The 14,285-nt window shown below is 46.1% G+C and overlaps 1 protein-coding gene across 2 annotated transcripts in view; it reads right to left on the bottom strand.

Annotated features, from left to right (window-relative positions):
• Positions 1-12,486: 12,486 nt before the first annotated feature.
• The window catches only part of TCP11 (t-complex 11), a 32,599-nt gene continuing 30,800 nt past the window's right edge, over positions 12,487-14,285 (bottom strand). For both annotated transcript variants that reach the window (XM_005903655.3, XM_070361285.1), the window contains 2 exons: positions 13,954-14,120; positions 12,487-12,858 (listed from right to left, as the gene is read on the bottom strand). In XM_005903655.3, coding sequence (XP_005903717.2) covers positions 12,626-12,858; positions 13,954-14,120 — 400 coding nt within the window. In that variant the 3' untranslated portion in view covers positions 12,487-12,625. The remainder of the gene's footprint in view (positions 12,859-13,953; positions 14,121-14,285) is intronic.

Raw genomic sequence — 14,285 nt, 5'->3', positions numbered from 1 at the left:
TCACTACATGAGAGAGTGTAAATATTCCTGGGCTTTTGGCTTTGGTTTTGTTATTTTCGTAACTGTACAACTTAGAACAGACTGAATTAATAAATGAGAAGTGACATGAAACCAGCCTTACGTTGTGGAGTCTGAGTTGGAACATTTCCTGACGGTTTTCCAGCAGAAGCGCGGGCACAGGCCAGCTGCTGGCTCTGGGTGCTAATGAGGATCCACTCTGCTTGGCTGGCACCAGTCTGGGGAACTGGCTCCACCCGGCACTCTCCAACAGGAAGGGCTGCTGGTCAGCGTTGACCCTGCTCTGGTGTGAGGGCCCTGCGGTCACCTTCCCCTCCCCAGGTTTGGCTGGTCTGAATGCCGAGCAGGGCTTGGGCTGGTCAGCCACAGACTTGACTGAATGCCGGGGTTATCAGGCCGATGGAAGTCGAGAGCTCTGGAAGGAGAGTCTCCTTCAGGAATGCATTCAATTGTGGAGGCAAAGTTTTATACAGACAACTAGCTACCAGCCCAAGGCCACATAGCGAGGCTCTCCAGACATCCTGAGCTGTGGGGATGGGAGGGATGTTGTGCTCACCAAGCCGGCTGGCTCCTAGGCTGCTGGTCAACAGAGCGTTGGAAAGACAGGCAACACTGACGACCCCAACAACCGCCCCATCAGCCCTCACCCCTGCCTGGGTAATGCCTTCTCTGCAGAGGAGAAACTGAGGCTCAGAGAGGTTAAAATGCCCACCCAGGGCTAGCCAGAGAGGCGCCTGCTCCTGCTGCTAAATCACTTCAGTCGTGTCCGACTCTGTGCGACCCCATAGACAACAGCCCACCAGGCTCCTCTGTCCCTGGGATTCTCCAGGCAAGAACACTGGAGTGGGTTGCCATTTCCTTCTCCAATGCATGAAAGTGAAAAGTGAAAGTGAAGTTGCTCATTCGTGCCTGACTTAGTGACCCCATGGACTGCAGCCTACCAGGCTCCTCCGTCCATGGGATTTTCCAGGCAAGAGTACTGGAGTGGGGTGCCATTGTCTTCTCCAGAGAGGCACCTAGAAACCCTCTAGTCCAGTGATGTCCAGCTGTCCTAGTTCGTGTTGGGCACCCCGGCCTGCCAGGCCATAGACCACACTGCACTTGACCGAGGAGGAGCCAGAGCTGGACTGCAGGGAGAGGCACGAGGGTGGTGGGGCGGCCTCACAGCGGGGGTGGAGGGACACATCCCACAATGAGTCGGTCCACGCTCCTATCTCTACCCCCTGCTCCTCAAGACCTGGAAGCAGAAGCAGGGGCCAGGAATTGGGCACTGCCTCCAATGCCCATGCTTGCACTGTGGACCCCAAACCAGGCCTCCACATGCCCCGCTCCCCATTCTCACTGGTCCCCCTCTCACAGATGTGGCGTGGACCGTCACCCAGGCTGCAGGGCTGTCAGGACGGAAGGTGCAGTGACCAGGGGGCTGGTCTAGACACCCTCTTGTTGGCCTCGGTGCCTCTGGCCTCCAACCTCGCAAGGGTCCAGGTCCCCCAAAACCCAGTGGGCGGGCCAGCAGGCCTTCTCAGCTCACAGCACTGGCCGTCACCAGCAGCAGCCGAGGGGGTCTCAGCTCCACCGCCCGGCACAGCCCCTGCAGCTCTGTGACTGCTCTCCTCAGGACTGGCTATTACAGTTACAAACAAGCATGTACCAAATTAAAGAATTTCCTCAACACCATAAAATATTTATTATTTAGTAAATAGAGCTGGGAAAAGCGGGTAGCCGTGGGGGTGGTGGGAATGGTGCAGGGAGATTTATATTGCTACTTATACCAAAATTAATTCCAGATGGTTCACAAAACAAGACCAGAAAAAAACCAACAAAGCCAGAAGAGAGAGTTTTTCATGAGAAAGGTCTTTCCAAACATGTTACATAACTGAGTTCACTTTCTTAAGGATTTATATATTCAACTATATAAAAATCAAACATTTCTGCAAAGCAAAATGCATCATTATAAAAACAACTGAGAACAGTCTTTGCACCACATGTATGTAACTAAGGACAACTTGACAACAGCTATCAAAAGTAAATCAACTTCCACTTCCAGGAAGATTGAGTAGACAGACTTTCCCCTATTCTTCTTGCAAGTATAATTAAAACCCTGGCAGACATACCAGTGGGTACAAAGCCCAAACAAAAGCCTGCTCTCAGAGGACAAGGAAGAAGGCAGCCTGGCAAGACAGCTTTTAGACACGAACTGCTCTAATTCATCCAAGCATCACGGAAGAAAAACTGGCCCCTCCTTCCACAGGCCAGCAAAGGCCAAGTGGTAAGCCTAGACGTCCCTCCTCACCAGACATCAAGGTGCCCTAACACCCTCTGGGGTGGCATTAGAGGAGGCCTAACTGGGAACTTGCAATCACCCAGCAATTAGGTGGCTGCTCTTAACAACAGGAACCAAAATAAAGATCTCAGTGGATGGGCTCAAGAGCAGAATAAACAAGAGAAGAATCCACAAACTAGAGAATAGAACAATAGAAATTACGCAGTTAGAAGAACAGAGAAACTAGACTTAAAAAAAACAAGGAGTCTCAGGGACCTAACAAAAGATCAAACACATATGTCAGCAGAGTCCCAGGAGAGAAAGTGGGTGGGGCTGAAAGAGACCTCCATGCAATAATGGCTCAAGACTTCTCATTGACCTACAGAATCAAGAAGCTGAGCACACCCCAAACCAGATAAAAAGAAATCCATGCCATCACAATTAATTTTCTGAATATAAAAGACAAAAGAAAAATTCTTGAAAGCAGCAAGAGAAAAATGACATCTTACCTGTCGGGGAAAAATAATTTGAATGACAGACAGTTGACTTGTCAGCAGGACCGTGGAGCCCAGGAGGAAGTGGTATATTTTTCCAGTGCTGAAAGGAACTGTGAACCCAGACTTCTATACCCTGCAGAAATATCCTTCAGGAGTGAAGAAAAAATCAAGACATTCTCAGATGAAGGAAAACTGAGGAACTTATTCACCAGCAGACCTACCCTAAAAGAATGGTGACACTTGTCTAAATAGAAAGGAAATGAAAAAGGAAAAGAAAAAAATGAACCTTGAAACATCAGGAAGGATAAACATTAAGCAAAAATATGGGTAAATACAACGGACTTTCCCTCTCCCACTGAGTTTTCTAAATTATGTTTGATGGTTGAAGCAAAATCCTAGCACTGTTTAATGTTCTAAATGCAAGTAGAGGAAGTGTTTAAAACAATTTTATAAATGAGGAAGGTGAGGAGATATAAAACAAGATTTCTACACTTTAGTTGAACTGGTGAACAATGACACCAGTAGACTATGGACAGGTCAGGTCAGGTCAGGTCAGGTCAGTCGCTCAGTCCTGTTCGACTCTCTGCGACCCCGTGAACTGTAGCCTATCATGCTCTTCCATCCGTGGGATTCTCCAGGCAAGACTACTGGAGTGGGGTGCCACTGCCTTCTGCAGGGGATCTTCCTGATGCAGGGATCGAACCCGGGTCTCCCACGTTGTAGGCAGACACTTTACCATCTGAGCCACCAGGGAAGTCCCCTGGATTGAATTCCTCTCCCCCGGAGGCCAAGGATCCCAGCATTTTTCACAGCTCAGCAACAAACTTTCAAGAGCAAAGACAATCATAAGAGAGAAGAGGGTACTATATAATCATAAAAGGTCAGTGCACCAAGAAGACATATCAATCCTAAATGTATGTGTACCAAACAACACAGCAGTAAAACATGTGAAGCAAAAACTGAGTTGAAAAGGGAAACAAATTCATGAATGCTCTGGGCTGAACTGTGTCCCTCCAAACTTTGTATGTTGAAGCCTTAACTCCCAGTTTACTGTATTTGGAGACAGGGCTTTTAGGAGGTAATTAAAGTTAAGTTAGGTCATAAAGGTGGGATCTTAATTCAGTAGGGTTACTGGCCTTACAAGAAGAGGAAGACAGAGAAAGAAAGAGAAACAGAGATGGAATTTTAAAATGTTTTCAAGAAACTCACAGGGAGATAGGAAAAAGAACAGAAAAATGAAAACAGAATAACTAGAAAATAAAAAATTAATTGGCAGACGTAAGCCCTAACATAGCGTGAAGATACACACAGGCACCAAAGAAAGGCCATGTGAAAACAGGCAAGAAGGTGACTGTCTACAAATCAGGAAGAGAGTCCTCACCAGAAAATGACCCTGCCCGACCTTGATCTGGGACTTTGTAGCCTTCAGAACTGTGAGAAATAAATTTCTATGGTTCATTGTTACAGCAGCTTGAGCAGACTGATACAACAAATACAGAGCTGAAGAGTCAGCTCAGCTGGAAACTGTCAACCATGGTAGAACAACTAGAGAAACCAGCAACGACACAGAGCACAGGGCCGCCAGCCAGCAGGGTCCCGCTGACCGCGCTGTTACCAGCCCAGCAACAGCAGGATGGGCTTTTTTCAAGTGCTCTTGGAACATATTCCAAGACAGACCATTTCCTGGGCCATAAAATAAAGCTCAACATATTTTAAAAAACTAAAATAATAAAGAGTGTGTTCCTGAAACACAACAGAATCAAAATAGAAAATCAGTAACAGAAAGATTACAGAAAATTCTCTAAAACACTTGGAAATAACACAATTTAAGTAATCTAAGAGTCAAAGAGAAATCTCCAGGGAAATCAAAATAAACATTTAAATTGAATGAATATGAACATACAACATATCCAAATTTGTGGGGAAGGGTAATGAAGTGCTGAAAAGGACATTCACAGCAGTAAATGCATACACTGGGAAAAAGGAAAAGGCTTAAATTCATAATCTATGCTTCTACCCTCAAGAACCTCAAAAACAAAAAGAGCAACATAAACCCAAAGCAAGAAGGAAATAATAAATGAAAACAGAAAATAGGGAAGTTTCAATGAAACATAGAATTTGTTTTATGAAATGATCAATAAAATGGACAAATCTGTAGTTTTGTAGCAGAAACTAACAGAGGAGAAAAAGAAAAAAAAAAAAAAAAAGGCCACCAACATCAGGGACGAAACAATGGCTGTTGCTACAGACCCTGCAGGCATCAGAGGAAACAGCAACCGAAACTACCACAAGTCTAAGCAACATGTTTAACCACCCAGAGCTGCAGGCCAATTTCTCAAAAAATCCACAACTCACCATGTGAAACAAATCATTTTAATCCAACATTAAAAACTGAATCCATAATTTAAAAAAAAACCTAAGCCCAGATGATTTTACTGAAGAATTCTACCAAATGTTTAAAGAATTAATACCAATTCTACACAATTTGTTTCAGAAAACAGAAGAGGAGGAATGGCTCCTAATTAATTCATTCCAAGAGCTAACATTATCCTGATGCCAAAACCAACAAAAGAGATACAAAAAAAGAGAACTATACACTAATACCACTCTCATGAATAAAGGCATAAAAAATCGGTAACAAATTATTAGCCAATAGAATTCAGATACATATAAAAAGAATTTTACATAACCAAATGATGTTCATTCCAGGGGTGCAAGGCTGATCAACATTTGAAGATCAAGCAATGTAATAAGGCATATTAATGAGCTAAAGAAGAAAAATCACATCAATTGTTGCAGAAAAATACTTAACAAAATTCAATACTCATTCATGAATTTTAAAAGGTTATAAAAATGGAAATAGAGGGTGAACAAGAGATCCTAAAGATGTCCCCAGGCTTCTCTGGTTGTTCAGTGGAAGAATCCTCCTGCCAGTGCAGGAGACTCTGGTTCAATCTCTCAGTCAGGAATATCTCCTGGAGAAGGAAATGGCAACTCACTCCAGTATTCTTATCTAGGAAACTCCATGGACAGAGAAGACTGGTAGACTACAGTCCATGGAGTCACAAGAGAGCTGGATAAGACTGAGTGGCTCAGCAACAACAAAGATGCCCACATCCTAATTAATCAATAGAACTTGTGAATACGTTACCTTATGTGGCAGAAGACACTTCGCTAATGTGATCAAGATCAAGGGTCTTGAGATGGGGAGGTTATCCTGGATTATCTAGAACAGGCCAGTGTAATCACCAGGACTATTAAAAAAGAGGGGAGGAGGGTCAAAGTGAGAGAGGAAGTGACAGTTTAGCAACTGCTTAGAAGCTGGAGGAAGTGGCTACCAGCCAAGGAATGTGCAGTGTCTCTAGAACCAGAAAAAGCCAAGGAAATAAGTTCTTCCTTGGTGAGAGACCAAATAATGGCCACCCAAAGATAGCAGGTCCTGATTATTAATACTGGAACCTATCACTGTTCCTGTATCAGTTTCCCAGGGCTGCCAGAACAGAGCCCCACACACTGGGGCCTAAATAGACAGGACATTTGTTTTACCTGAAGTCTCTAAGTCTGGAATCAAGGGGCAGCCAAGTTGGTTTCCTCTAAGGGCTGGGAGAAATATCAATAACCTCAGATATGCAGTTGACACCACCCTTATGGCAGAAAGTGAAGAGGAACTAAAAAGCCTCTTGATGAAAGTGAAAGTGGAGAGTGAAAAAGTTGGCTTAAAGCTCAACATTCAGAAAACGAAGATCATGGCATCTGGTCCCATCACTTCATGGGAAACAGATGGGGAAACAGTGTCAGACTTTATTTTTCTGGGCTCCAAAATCACTGCAGATGGTGACTGCAGCCATGAAATTAAAATACACTTACTCCTTGGAAGGAAAGTTATGACCAACCTAGATAGCATATTCAAAAGCAGAGACATTACTTTGCCAACAAAGGTCCGTCTAGTCAAGGCTATGGTTTTTCCAGTGGTCATGTATGGATGTGAGAGTTGGGCTGTGAAGAAGGCTGAGCGCCGAAGAATTGATGCTTTTGAACTGTGGTGTCGGAGAAGACTCTTGAGAGTCCCTTGGACTGCAAGGAGATCCAACCAGTCCATTCTGAAGGAGATCAGCCCTGGGATTTCTTTGGAGGGAATGATGCTAAAGCTGAAACTCCAGTACTTTGGCCACCTCATGTGAAGAGTTGACTCACTGGAAAAAGACTCTGATGCTGGGAGGGATTGGGGGCAGGAGGAGAAGGGGACGACAGAGGATGAGATGGCTGGATGGCATCACTGACTCGATGGACGTGAGTCTGAGTGAACTCCGGGAGTTGGTGATGGACAGGGAGGCCTGGCGTGCTGCGATTCATGGGGTCGCAAAGAGTTGGACACGACTGAGCGACTGAACTAAACTGAACTGACTGAAGGGCTGTGAAGGAGAATCTGTCCCAGGCCTCTTTTCCAGCTTCTGGTAGCCTGAAGCAGATGACATTCTCCCTGATTCTTTACACTGCTGTACTTCTGTATGTGTCTCTTCATGTGACACATGTCTTTTCATAAGGTCACCAGACAGATTGGATCAAAGGTCCACACAACTCCAGTCTAACCTCATATTAAATAAGTACACCCGCAGTGACCCTGTTTACAAATGAGGTATGGGGGCGATTAGGACTCAACGTAGGGACTTAGGGGTGGTGTGAGGGAGACGCGATCCATAACAATTACCTATGTGATTAAGTTAATGATCTTAAAATGGGAGATTATCCTGGATTATGTTAGTGGGCCCTAAATCTAGTGACAAATACCCTTATAAGAGAGAGGCAGAGGGAGATTAGATACACACAGAAGATGACCACGTGACCCTGAGGTGACCATGGAGCCACAGGCTAAGGAATCTAGCAGCCGCTAGGGGCTGAAAGGGACAAGGCACGCATCCTCCCCTAGAGCCTCCAAGGGAACGCAGCCCTGCCAGCATGCTTCTTTCAGCAAGACAGACTGATCTCTGGTTTTTGGCCTCCAGAACTGTGAGAGTCTTTGTTTCTGCTTTTGTTAAGCCACTCCGTTTGCAGTCATCTGCTGTGGCAGCCATAGGAGATTAATACATCCCTAAGCCTCCTGCAGCTCTGCCCGCACCTTCATTTTAGTCCATAACACCCACTATGAACCTCTCACAGTCAGAACTGTAGGATAATAGATGTGCATTGTCTCAAGGCACTAAACTTGTAGTACTTTGTTACAGTAGCAACAGAAAACTAATACAGAGGAGAACTTTTTCAACCTGATAAAGAGCATCCACAAAAATCTACAACACTGGGGATTTCCCTTGTGCTCCAGAGGCTAAGACTCAATATGTCCAATGCAGGGGACCTGGGTTCAACCCCTGGTCATGGAACCAGATCCCACATGCCACAACTAAAGAGCCTGCATGCCTCAACCAAGACCCAGCAGAGCCAAATAAATAAAATTTTTTTAAACCTACAACATTGTGTTTAACAGTGAAATACAATGTTTTCCCCCTAAGACTGGGAACAAGGAAAGGACTCCACTATTACCAGTCTTAAAATAAGAGTTTGAACCAGTGCAATAAGATAATAAGAAAATAAAAAGCATTCATAACAGAAAGGAAGAAATAAAACTGTGCCTATTTCCAGATCACATGATTATCTATGAAGAAAATTCCAAGGAACCTACCCAAAAAAATGTTGGAATAAGTGAGTTAAGGGAACACTCTGGCAGTCCAGTGATTAGGACTTCACACTGAGAGCCTGGGTTCAAAATTCAGTCCTTGGTCAGGGAACTAAGATCCCACAAGCCATAGATGGTGCAGCCAAAACAAACAAAAAAATCAGTTGTATTTCTGTATACTAGAAATGAACATGGGGATACCACAGTTAAAAATAAGATACCACTTATAATAACTCAACAAAATAAAATGATTAGGCATAAATCTAGTAACACACGTTCAGGACTTGTGTGATCAAACTACACAATGCTAATGAAAGAACTCAAGATTAAGGAGCTAGAGAGACAGATACTATTCCTGAATTGGAGTATTCAACAGAGCAAAGATGTCAATTCTTTGGAAACTGATACATAGGTTAACATAATACCTATCAAAATCCCAGCATGGTTTTTTTATAGACATAGGCAAGATTAGTCCATAGAAGGCAAAGGAATTAGAAGAGCCAAAATAACTTTGAAAAATAATAAAGTCTGAGGAATCAGGCTACCCAATTTTCAAGACTCACTATACAGCTATAGCAATCAACATTGTGTGGTATGGCAGAAAGAAAAATAACACAGATTAGTGGAACAGGAGACAGACCCATGCAAAAATGCCTAATTCTTTTTTAACAAAGGTACAAAAGAAACTCAATGTAGGAAAAGATTGCCTTGTCAACAAATGACGCTGGAGCAACTGGATATCCACAGTTAAAAGAAAACAATAGCATCCTAACCTAAGTCTCACGTCTAACATAAAAATTAACTTCAAACATAAAACTATAACGCTTTTAGCAGAAAAACACAGGAGAAAATCTTTGGGACCTAGGCCTGAACAAACAGTTCTTAGACTTGACACCCAAAGCACAATTCATAAAAAGAAAACCTGGCAAACCAGACTTCATCAAAATTGAAACTGGTGGCCCAGTGGCTAAGACTCTATACTCCCAATGCGGGGGGCCCAAGGTTCAATCCCTGGGCAGGGACAGAGGTCCCACATGCTGCACCTAAAACCTGCAAAGGACATGATGAAGGAAGAGAAAAGACTACGTGCAGAATCAAAGAAAATATTTTCAAATTACGTATCTGACAAGGGTCTAGTATCCGAAATATATAAAGAATTCTTACAACTCAACAATAACAAAACAACCCAATTCAAACATGGGCAAATGACTAAAATGGGTATTTCTCCAAGGCTATACAAACCCCAATTATCATATGAAAAAATGATCGACATCACTAGCTGTTAGGGAAGTGCAAGTCAAAGCCACAGTGAGGTTCTACTTCACACCCACTAAGACACCTATAAGTTAAAAAAAGAAAGAAAAAAGAAAACAAGTGTTGGTGAAAATGTGGAGAAAGCAGAACCCTCACACATTGCTCACGGGAATATAAAGTGGCACAGCCGCTGTGGGAGACAGTTCAGTAGTTTCTAAATAATTGCCTATAGAATTACCATGTGACCCACCAGCGCTACTCTTGGATATATGGGTATATCCTCAGAGCACGGAAGACAAGTGTCCAAACAAAAACGTGCACACAAGCACTCACAGCAGCACTGCTCACAGAAGTCAGAAGGTGAAACAATCCAAATGTCCATCGAACAGATAAACATTTGAAATATCTATACAGTGTTAGTCGCTCAGTCATGTCCAACTCTTTGCGACCCCACAGACCGTAGCCCACCAGGCTCCTCTGTCCATGGAATTCTCCAGGCAAGAGTACTGGAGTGGGTTGCATTTCCTTCTCCAGGGGACCTACCCAACCCAGGGGTTGAACCCAGCTCTCCTGCATTGCAGGCAGATTCTATACCATCTGAGCCACCAGGGAAGCCCCCATTGTATCTGTATAATGGGATATTATTTAGCCATTAAAAGAATTAAGTTCTGAAATGCACTACAATATGATGAATCTTAAAAACACACCAAGTGAAAGAAGTCAGTCACAAAAGACTTCATATTATGATTTACATTTATCTGGAGTCAGAAAAGCCACTGAAATAGAAAGCAGATTAGTGGCCACCAGGGACTGGGGCAGGGGAAATGAGAAATTGAAGTCTGTGTCCTTCAAACTGTGGGCAGGACTGAATGGAGCTATCTTTCCTTGAGGTCAGGATCCCTGTCTCCTCCACATGGAAACACAGGGAAATAAACGCAACATTTCTAAGAAATCGCTCACTCTAGACCTTAATAATGAAGCACAAAGCAGTTCCACGTCAGCCCAGCCTCCGCACCCACCAACTGGGCAGTCCTCCTCTCAGAAGCCCCTTCAGAGCACTTCAGCCTCTAAGATGATGAGGCTTCCAAAATACGGATTTTTAACAAATTCAGACAGTTGCAAATCAGAGAAGCTGTCTAGGCAAGCCTGGCTGTTTATTTAAACACACCCCCAAGCCTGGGCGTCCCCATCCTGAGGCTGTCTAGCTATAAGACTGGAAACTGAACGACCCAGGACCTCCAGCTTTTCTGGTCACAGCAAAGGTCCGCTGGTGGCCTGGCTCTGTCCCTAACTAGGCTCTACTCTAAAACGGCAATCAGGGACTTCTGGGTGGTCCAGGGGCCAACGTTCCCAACACAGGGGTCCCAGTTCGAGCCGTGATCAGGAAATTAGATCCTCCATGCCCAAACTAAGAGATCACACACTACAACTAAAGATCCTGAGTGCCACAACTAAGACCCGGCTCAGTCAAATAAGTAAATTTTTTTAAGAAGTCAATCAGGAGAAACCCTGGGCTAATGGAACTCAAATCCCCCTTTGGATGTTCTTCTAAGAGCAAGTGTGCTATACTTAGCTCCCTCTGTCTCCTGAAACGGTGAGAATGTTGGCTGTCGTCACAGTACCTTGAGAGCACATAGGTGAATCCCCATTTTCTCTCTTGTCCTCTGCCAAAAAAAGGGCCAGATATGAAGGGAACACTTCCTATTTCAGCATCCTAGGTCAGAGCTGACCAGCCACAGTCAGCCCGGGAATGAGGGGCTGGATCTCAGCAAGCCCAAGTCCTTCCTAGAACAGCCCTCGCTTGTGATGCCAACAGCAGAGCTGCCAGGGAAGAGTCCCAGCCTGGAAGTGGGGAGAAGGGAGGAGGTTCATCCACCCAGGATGCCCATGTGGCCTCTGCAGGGAAGATCAGGGGGCTTCTAAGCTTAGAGAGGAGGGGACAGGAGACTCACTCTGCCCCTCAGCTAGAGAACAGGACCAAGAATAAACCTGACCAAACCAGTGATCACCCCAACTGGCCAAGCTGGACTCTGGACACCGGGCAGGGAGATCCCATGATCAGACGTGTGCTCAGCAGGAAGCCGCAAGCAGTCAACACCCACTCTCACATGGCCCCAGCTGGCACCCTGCTTCAGAAGCTGGCACCCTGCTTCAGGACCTGCCCCAGCAGAGGGAGCTGAGCCGCTTACTCCTCCGGACCCCTTATTGCGTCATTTGAAACCTTCAGCAGGGGAACGTTCCTGGTGCTCTGGCGGCTAAGACTCCCAGCTCCCAAAGCAGGGGGCCTAGGTTTGATCTCTGGTCAGGGAACTAGATCCCACATGCCGCAGCTGGGAGTCAGTCTGCCACAACTAAAGATCCCACAGCTAAGACCCAGCATAGCCAAATAAAACTTTAAAAAAAAAAAAAAAAAGAATGAAACCTTTAGGGGAATTTGGTCCTGGAAATGAGGTTTCCAATAATTTTTTTCAATCATGCCCAAATCTGAACTCAATTAGACAAAACAAACTCCTAAATTCCAGAAATACACTCACACTTTAAGTAATTCCACAGAGTTTTCAGAGCCCTTAGAGAAATACCTTTACCCTCAGAGAACAGTGTTAGTACCGGGTGTCTTAGCTTCTCTGCTCCGTGTGCTGAAGGCGGCACCTGGAGGAAAAACCGGGGCCTGCTGGCTGCTCGGCTAGTGGGCGGCTGAGCATGCAGGGCCTGGCCACGGCTGCGGCACACGAAGCGGGGGCTTGCTTGCAGTTCAGAAGTTTATTGGTGGACGCATTTGGGCCAGCTGGAGCTCACACACGAGGTCACTACAGCGTGGCGCGCTGGCTGCAGGCGGGGAGAGGGTGTGCTGCTTGGTGACGTCACCCCAGGAAGATAGCGGGCTTCGCTGCTGGGTCCAAGGAGCCAGAGCCCGAGCCAGCGCCATCAGAGAGATGCCACTTCTGTCTCCAGCACCTGAGCTGGGGGGAGGAGGCTCTTTAAGATCTCCGTGTAGTAGGGGCCGAACACCTGCTGATTGTGGTGTGTGAGGCTGACGAACTTCTGGCCCAGTTCTGCCAGCTCTGCCTCGATGAGGGTGAGGCCTCCAGGGAGGTCCAGCAGAGACCGCTGCACACCAAGAACCAAACAGCATTTGAGGAACAAGTGGATCCGCTGATCTGTGAGTAGGGAAAGATAGTGAGAAGGCAAATAATCTTCAGGGGGAAACACTGCCCACCACACTCCTAACTTCAAAGTTAAATGAGATACACACTGACCCACCCACTCACCTAGAGAGAAGGACATCTGTTTTGTTTGGAAAGGGACCCAGCTCCTAAGGACAGAGCAAAGATCCAAAACTACTAGGCTAGTACATTTCTATTCAAAAGATTCCTGAAGTATCCGTCAGATAGATCCTATTGTCTGATGCAACAGGAGGATCTTCGACTGACCCTTCAGATGGCTGAGGTTAAGAGCTAAGTCAAGTTCACAGCTGCCAATTCAACGTGGGAGAGGGGAAATCCCTGCTTTGGGGACATGTCCCCCAACCTAATTCAGCATCAATTTCTTGTTGGCAGGGGGTGGGTGTCACATGTCTTGGACTGTAGCCAGAAATGACCCAGAAAGTCAAGGATGACTTAGCCAAGTTGGACAGTATGCCAAATCTTTGTGACCCCATGAACTGTAGCCTGGCAGGCTCCTCTGTCCATGGGATTATCCTGGCAAGAATACTAGAGTGGATTGCCATTCCTCCTCCAGGGGATTTTCCTGACCCAGGGATCGAACCCACAGCTCCTGTGGCTCTTGCTTTGGTGGGCAGATTCTTTACCACTGAGCTACCTGGGAAGCCATCAGAAATGACCCAGAAAGCCAAGGATGACTTAACCAAGTTGGACAGTATGCCACACCGAGAAGCCATGAATTGCTGGTGCAAATCTCCCTTAGAACCAACAGAGTCAGTCTTTTTTATCTTCTTAAAAAATTTTTGGTTGCACCTCACAGCATGCAGAACTTCCCTGACCAAGGATCAAACCCGAGCCCCCCTGCAGTGGAAGCGTGGGGTCTTAACCACTGGACAACCAGGGAAACCTCATAGAGGCAGTCTTTAAACTAAAAGGCATGTATTTTCAACCCAGCATTTTGCAAAAACTAAAGCCTACCCAGTGACCTGTCCAGTTATCACACTTTTTATTGTTAAATGGCTCGGTGAGCAATGTCCAGGGGTCGGGATCGGCCTCTCCCTTCACCATTCTCGCCCCGACGGGCACACTCACCAATGACGCTGCGGACACAGTTCTCCTTCCTGGCGACGTCCTGGAGCTGCCCTATCAGAGAGGCCGTGTTGTCGCTGCTCAGAGCAGCCAGGCCCATGTTCTTGAGGCTCTGGTGGATCTCCTGAGCCACCTGTTCGCTCACAGTCAGCATAGCCTCCTCCTCAGGCCTAGACCATGGAGGAGAGCGAGCTGGGACCCAGGGGTGGCCACGAGCCCCGATGCTCCACACCGTAAGTCAGGCCCACACCAGGGAGACGCCCGGCCACCCTGCCGCCCTCACCCCAGACCCTGGGAGCTTGAGCCCGGTGGGCAGGGCAGGGTTTCCACCGTTA

This window comes from Bos mutus, chromosome 23 (genome assembly GCF_027580195.1).
Source record: "Bos mutus isolate GX-2022 chromosome 23, NWIPB_WYAK_1.1, whole genome shotgun sequence".
Lineage (NCBI taxonomy): Eukaryota > Metazoa > Chordata > Mammalia > Artiodactyla > Bovidae > Bos > Bos mutus.
The sequence above is the reverse complement of the archived record's forward strand: the minus strand, read 5'-3'. Positions and strand labels throughout refer to the sequence as shown.